Genomic DNA, 7892 nt, shown 5'->3' with positions numbered 1-7892 from the left:
ATTCAGTCAGCCGCTCTCAACACTCTCAACAAAACTGATGAGTTTGAACGATGACTCATCTGAACGCTTCTGATTGGCCATTAGCTCAACATACTCAACAGAATTGTGTGTGATTGGTTAAAATGCCCAACACTGTAAAAACAGCTAAAATGAAATAGGTGCAACATGAGCAGATCTTAATTTAATGCCGCAATCGACACTGTCTATTCATATTCACTTTGTTAGCAACAGACGTAATAGATTTAATTTGTTTGTGCAGGGGCATTTTTGTCCAATTTAGTGGCTTTTTTTTATGTTCCTGTGGCTCAGTGGTAGAGCATTGCGTTAGCAACGCAAAGGTTGTGGGTTCAGTTCCCAGGGAACACGCATACTGATAAAAAAATATATAGCCTGAATGCACTGTAAGTCGCTTTGGATAAAAGCGTCTGCTAAATGCATTAATTTAATTTAATTTTTGCCCCAAGTCCCCAGCCTTCCCCAGTGCTTTTTTTTATGTTCCTGTGGCTCAGTGGTAGAGCATTGCGTTAGCAACGCAAAGGTTGTGGGTTCAGTTCCCAGGGAACACGCATACTGATAAAAAAAAATATAGCCTGAATGCACTGTAAGTCGCTTTGGATAAAAGCGTCTGCTAAATGCATTAATTTAATTAAATTTTTGCCCCAAGTCCCCAGCCTTCCCCAGCCTTCCACACGCTCCGCCTATGCGACAAGGGCCAGTTTTACTAATAGCTTGTGCCAGCGCAAACTGTCTTTTGGCGGTACAATTGTACTGTCAGGTTTTACTAAAGACGCCCAGTGACGAATTAGCGCTGAACAGGCGTGGACACAGTTATTTTTGAGCCTGACCTTATTGAATATGCATTTGTAGGAGTTTCCCTTTCAGACGCAAATGTTATGGGAGGATAGTATTCAAATGAATCACGAAATGCGTTTTACTAACTTTTGCGCTCGTCAAATTACTGCCATTTGCGCCATTATTTAACGCCTCAAAAAAGCATGTCTTAAACTATTTTGCGCTTGAAATGGCTGCAGTTATTGTTGCTAGGAGGAGGCACAGAGTGCGCGTGGTAGAAGGGAAAGGATTTTTTCCACACGTATTAATTTATTTTGAATGCCAGAAGAACACATTATCCGAACATATCGTTTGCCGAGACATGTTATTTTTAATTTGCTTCAGAGAAAATAAAAGACGGCCTGAAACCCTCAACTAGTTTGCAAATGTTTGCTTTTGAGATGTGTTTGTGATATTTTGAATGCAGTGCTTCATTTTGCAAGAGATGTGAGGCATTTTGCATTTTGTGTGTGCAATTCTTGGATTTGTGTGTAAAGTTTGGAAAAAAAGAGGCAAAAGTTTTGAAAATGTAAGCAGTTGAAAAAAACTGTAAAGTACACTTAAGATAAATATATATATTTAAGATTTGAAGCAGCCTACACTACAAGTGCACATTTAAAACATTGCTAACTAGTTAATTAGTTGGAATGCTAACTACAATATCATAGGGTTTCCGTTAGAAGTAAGAAGGGAGAAAGTGTACTGACTTGTGTTTTAGCATCTGTATGTGTGTGCAAAAAAGTGCGTCACTGTGAGCATACTGACAGCTTCAACCTAAAGGTCAGAGGTGAAGGTCAAACTTCGAGGTCTTTGTGTGAACAAGAAAGAGGATGAAAAACTTTCAATCTAGAATATGAAACACAAGTGGACAGCCTGACCAATCAACACTTGATGTGTGCACACGCTCACCGTCTCTTGGTGAAGACTAGCTAAAAGACCAATAACACTCTCTGTGTTCCTTCTCCATTTCCTTTTACTCATCTTTTAATGTGTGTGCCTGGAAAAAGAACTTGTCTAATAGTGTAGTATAGGGTTTATTATTACTAGTTATTAATTGGCTGATATTTGGTCATTTGAAGATGTTTTTTTTTTTATCAATGGACAACAAACAAAAGTTAGTGATGTACCAAAAATATTCTTTTCACCTTCATTTAATTGAAAACCAGAACTGAAAACAAAGTTTCAGTAATTACATTTGGGTAAGGAGGTAGGGTAGGGGTAGGGATAAATTAGAACCAGTGGTATTAAAAGTTGGGTAACACTTTATTTTAAGGTGTCCTACAGTGTAATTATACATTTAAGTATTGAGTAATATTAATTAACTACATGTACTTACTACTGTATATGGTTAAGGTTAGATTAGGGTTTGGCTTAGGGTTACTTGCATTTAATTATGCATAATTTATTGTTATTATAATAGTAAGTACATGTAACGTGTAACAAGGACACCTTAAAATAAAGTGTTATTAAAAGTTGTTCAGCAACAAGCTGTTTGTACATTGCTACTCTAGCATAATTTTTGGTCAGGATGAAGTGCTGCTGACATGTTTACCCATTGTAGTTTATCCATGTTGTGTGCTCAAAAAAGACACTGACACAGTCAAAATGGGTAACTGAAAAAGTGCTAATTGTTCCGGTCATGAATTTTTCTCTTCCAAAAGTATTCCAGCCGGAACTTTTTTTTCTCTAATTTTTTCATTTGCTGACATTTTGCTGGATCACGATACAAAATAGTTAGTGAACTTTGATTAAATATTGTTTAAAATAAGTGTTCATGTAATTTAATCAATTTTATGCACATTTAATTTTTTGTCACTCACCACTGTTGTTATGGTAGTCTTGGACATAAAGATAAAACAACAGTTTAAGTTTGTTTTAAGTTTAAGTGACCAATATTATTATAGAAATGTGAATTTGAAGTACATATTTTTTCATCAATTTTATGTACATTTAATTTTCTGTCATTCAGCATTGTATTTGCCTATATGGCAGTCTTGAACATAAAGAAAAATCAACAGTTTTAAGTCATCAATATTATTGCAGAAATGTGAATTTAAAGAAAAAAAAATTTTTTTTTAAAGTGTTCATTTAATTTAATATTTTTTTTATTTCATTTCATTTTCTGTCATTTAGCATTATTAATATGTTGTGTTTGCCTACATGACAGTCTTTGACATAAACCAAAAATCAACTATTTAAGTTACCAATATTATTGTAGAAATGTAGAATTGTACATACAATATAGTATTGTAGAAATGTAATTTTCTGTCATTTAGAATTATATTATGCTATATTTGCCTATATGGCAGTCTTGGACATAAAGAAAATCAGCAGTTTAGGTCACCCACACTCTTAAACAACAGAACAGAATTCCTGTAGTTCAGACAGCAGCGCAAGTGCTAGCAATGCCAAGGACAAAGCTTCGATTCCTAGGGAAAGCAAGCGCTGATAAAATGTTTACCTTGAATGCAACGCAAGTTGCTTTGGAATAAAGTGCCTACCTAATTGTGACGAGAGGTACGGTGATAAAGCAAGCGTTTGTCTGGACTTGTGATACAAATAAGGCAGCCCCCATAAAACAGCTGTTATTATTGACTATAGTCTTCATCTCATGTGAGTGTACATGATTTATCACATTGTCAAATCTGATAATATTTTCAAAAACAACTGCCTACATGAGGGAAATTCCTGAGTGCACCTTTAAAGGCCAGATCAAGTAGAAAGCTGAGAGCTTTTCTCACTTTTCACACGTTTGTATTTAATAACTTTCAAATTTTCCAATCGTAACTAGTATCTTTTTTTAATTGAGTTACAAATCGAGTCCCGTCTTGTTCTGTGTGCTTCTTATCATGGTGTCTGTTTTTCTCTGTCCATCGCTCCCTCTCTCCATCCCTTGTTCAAACCAGGCCAGAACACAAAGTGACCAGTGAGGCAAACTAATCTGCAACTTCCCCGGGTGGCTGCGACTATCATCTCTCTCTCTTTTTCACTCTCTGTCTGCATTCCACACACTTAAGTATGGCTCAAGAATGATGAATTATTTTCTGCCCAAGTTTTGCACTGACAATGTGTAACTGAAGTGTGATGCAAAGAAACGTTAGATGATCTATTACAGAAGCCCGTCAGATTTTGGCATGTATTGTTGTGTTACTTCAGTTATGAACATTCGTCCTCCCCCTAGACACACAGTCTCTCCCTCGTTTTCTCTCCTACACACACACACACACACACACACAAACACACACACCCCAAACACAAAACCCTTTGCCCGCTAAATTACTTGGGGACAATGGATGGGCAGGGTCACCGTGGTAACCGGGTAGGAGGGGGGCTGAGGGCAGGAGCAGCTGTTCCATCAAATTAATTCAGATTCAAGTAATCTCCCCCACCTTCCCCTCCAAACAAAACTCACCCCTTCAAACTCTCAAACTCTACCCCAACTCTTTCTCTCAGTCTCTCTGCGCCTTTCTTGTTCCCTCTTTCATGCTTCCTCACCAAACTGGAATATTAGTCATATTCCTTGTTCCAAGCCTAAGAACATCATTTACCCATAGTAAAATCACTGTAACACTGTAACACAGACGACTTACCTTTCCGAACTGGTCAAAGTACTGCTTTACATCTTCAATAGTAGTGTTCACTGACAGACCTCCAACAAAGATTTTCTTTGTCCGAGTCACCAACTGAAAAAGAGAGATAGGTTGGAGAGATGAAGCTCTTCAAAAACAACAAAAAGCTGGATATTATCAAGCATCTTGACCACGTGGACCAGTCAGGCACATACCTTAGGCTGGGCTCGTCGCGGAAAGGCAACTTTCGGGTCAATCTAGAGGAGAGTTTGAGAGGAGAAGGTCTAGTTTAGAAATTCTGGAGAAAGAGGAAGACTGACACCAACACACCCGGGACTGTAAATGAGAACATCAGAGAGGAGCTCACATCCTCTGAGCTCTGGTTTCGGTTGGTGTCTCTCTGCCCTTGCAGGGACATCTGCCTGTGTGTTTTAAAGGCTCTGACTGCACCCTGCATTAACTTTACTGTCTGAGAATGATGGTACATTCATACATGCAGAGTTCAGGGAAGGACAAGAGTGATGAGAAATGAAAAAAGAAATGTAGATTCGTCTAAAGAGAGAATTGACAGTGAGAAACGATTAAGAAGAGAATTACGCTCCATTCACACTGACAGTGATTTTATTGCTAGATGTTGCCAGGTTGTTGAATTATTGGTCGCTTGAAGACGTTCCTAATATTAATGGTTGGCTGAGCCATTGGCCGTAGTTTTTGGACATCCTATTACAGATAAGTAAGTAAATAAGACTATAAAAAAAAAAAAAAAACTGTATAGACCTGGTAATACTATATGCAGCATTAACATGAAATAGACTGAATATGTATTATTTTTGTACTGTTACAGTGTGTGTTCTAGGGCTGCCACAATTAATTGGAATAAAATGACTGAAAAAAAATTATAAACAAGACAAATTTTTCTGTGTTCAGTTTGTTTCTGCAAAAAAAAATTATTTTGGAAGAAAAGTGCTTGTATATAAACTGTAGTACTGCATAATGTCATAATTCATAAAACTCATAATTTTGATAATCATATCCCTAAATAAACTATCGTATTAAGTTTTGGTTTTGGTATGATTTTGTAATGTTTTTAAAAGAAGACTTTTAAGAATTAAGAAGCCTCTTGCCAAGGCTGCATGTATTTGCAAAAGTGTAGTAATATTGTGAAATATTATTGCAATTTAAAATAACTGCTTTTTATGTGAAAATATTTAAAAATGCAATTTATTCCTGTGATGGCAAAACTGGATTTTCAGCATCATAACTCCAGTATTCAGTGTCACGTGATCCTTCAGAAATCATTCAAAAATTATTTATTAAATGATTGTAATATTATTATTATTTTTACATTAGAATCATTCTTTCTAATCATCGATTTTAAAAACAGTAGTGCTGCTTAATATTTTAGTATAAACTGTTTTTTTAGGATACTTTGTTGAACAGAACGTTCAACAGAACAGCATTTACTTGAAATAGAAATCTTTTGTGACATTGTAAATGTCTTTACTGTCCCTTTTGATCAGTTTAATGCGTCTTTCCTCAAAAACAGTATTAATTTCCTTCAAACCAATTGTTAGTACCCGCAATGTGACTTTTCTCATCGCTAACCGTAACTGGCAAACTTGGAGTCGCTTTGTTGCTGTCAGTGTGAACACCCCTTAAAGGGGTCATATGATGCTGCTAAAAAGAACATTATTTTGTGTATTTGGTGTAATGAAATGTGTTTATGCGGTTTAAAGTTAAAAAAACACATTATTTTCCACATACTGTACATTATTGTTTTTGGATTTGAGACTTTAGTCTTTGCAACTTTACAGATCTTCTTTATGCACCAAGAGATTGTAACGCTCTAAAGAGAAAGGAAAAAATGAAATCGCATCATATGACCCCTTTAAATCAGAGAGTGTAACGTTCACAGACGACAGAGAAACAGGGAGAAAAGTTTACAGGTTTCTATGAGAGGCAAATGGAAATGGATGAGTATGACTAGACAGAAGAGGCTGTCATGGCCACCTGTGACTGGACAAGAGAAGGGTCAGCTTTCCTGTAAACATCACTGGACGACATGAAAAACACTCAGGGAAACACCACAACCAGGTTTCCTTGGAAGAAGAGTGGTCAGAAAACAAAAGAAGGCACAGAAACTCAAGCAGAAAAGCATCCTTGACCCACACACTCTTCGGACAGCCAAACAAAACATTTTGTTTGTTTGTGTTTGTTTGTTTTTGCATGTCTTTCTATTTCTTTTCTTTCTTTCTAAAAGTCTGATTATTATTTATTGGTGTCTAAATCTGGAAAATGAGCTGTGAAACATTACAAATAGCATCCAGCTCCTTGAAACTACAGTATACTTGCACTTAAATGCATTAAAACAGAGTTAAAGCTAAATTTGTGTAAATGTAGCAACAACATTTTGATATACCATTCGATTTTTTATTTAGGAACCATGTGCAGAAAATTTGATGTTGATTAGCACCCATTGCCACAGTAGACAAACTAGATTACAGATACTCAAGATACTCTATATTAGTCTATAGTCTAGTCCATCTATTTACCAAACGCTAGTCTACGTCATGCTGTACTGAGGTTAAATTCTAGAAGACAGTGAAGGCAGTACAGCGCTAGCAGCAATAATGATTAGTCTGTCTGAGAGAGGGTTCGAATAGAGCTACGCTAAAGAGCTAGCAGCTCTGAGGTAAACTACAGCAGTTTACCAGAGTCGCCCGTTTGTTTTCATACAACAGACTACGAGTAACAGAGTTTCTTTGTGAATCTAGAGAGTAAAATGAAGAGGCTAAGCTAATCTGAACAGAGATCTGATGCAGAGGCTACAGTTTACAGTATGTCTATAGTTTCTAGACTACTCTGATAGTCACCTCCGGTCCACAACATTGCTGAGGCCGCACCACTCCTGTGCACAATCAAAAACAAACAAACAGACACACACACAAACAAACAAAATCAACATACAGCCACCGACGCAGATGAGAGGAAAGCTGAGGATAAAATGTATGGTCACATAAAACAGATTATTGTCATTAGAGTTGGTTTTGACCATGTGGAGAGTGGAGAGACACTGAAAAGTAATGGATTCAGTAGGGGCTCGTATGTTTAAACACCATAGACATTCAATACATTCACATTAGTGGTCAATCTTAAACTTTTACACTTTTTTGGTCTTGAATGTTTGCTTCTATCTTTTGCATTTTATCACGCAATGGTTCAATGAAATGACAATTGCCAGTTAATCATTATATAAAATACATACAATGAATACAATATTCCATTCTGAGGGATTTTAAGTTTATCCCCTATAGACTTTCACTAAATTTACATTCGTTTTAGACATGAGGTTTCAACTTTTACACTTTTACACTTTTTCAGCCTTCATTTTTTTTATGTATATTAAACATAGTAAAATGTGATTCATACAATTACTAGACAATTTCTACTGTAAGCACTGTTTTAAATTTCTTAATTAAAAGGTATTTTGAT

General features: G+C 36.3%; 1 protein-coding gene across 5 annotated transcripts in view; it reads right to left on the bottom strand.

The window, feature by feature from the left end:
* msi1b (musashi RNA binding protein 1b) overlaps window positions 1–7892 on the bottom strand; it is a 21703-nt gene that overhangs the window by 9647 nt on the left and 4164 nt on the right. For 4 of the 5 annotated variants that reach the window (XM_016517734.1, XM_016517733.1, XM_016517732.1 and 1 more), the window contains exons 5-6: window positions 4616–4657; window positions 4422–4514 (exon numbers count right to left, since the gene is read on the bottom strand). In XM_016517734.1, the coding sequence (XP_016373220.1) occupies window positions 4422–4514; window positions 4616–4657 (135 nt within the window). Of the gene's footprint in view, window positions 1–4421; window positions 4515–4615; window positions 4658–4767; window positions 5532–7892 lie in introns of those variants that run through there. The other variant, XM_016517735.1, reaches the window with a different exon arrangement.

The sequence above is a fragment of the Sinocyclocheilus rhinocerous genome, unplaced genomic scaffold, assembly GCF_001515625.1.
Source record: "Sinocyclocheilus rhinocerous isolate Xijiao unplaced genomic scaffold, SAMN03320098_v1.1 scaffold87, whole genome shotgun sequence".
NCBI classification, from domain to species: domain Eukaryota; kingdom Metazoa; phylum Chordata; class Actinopteri; order Cypriniformes; family Cyprinidae; genus Sinocyclocheilus; species Sinocyclocheilus rhinocerous.
This window is presented reverse-complemented; position numbering and strand designations above follow the sequence as displayed.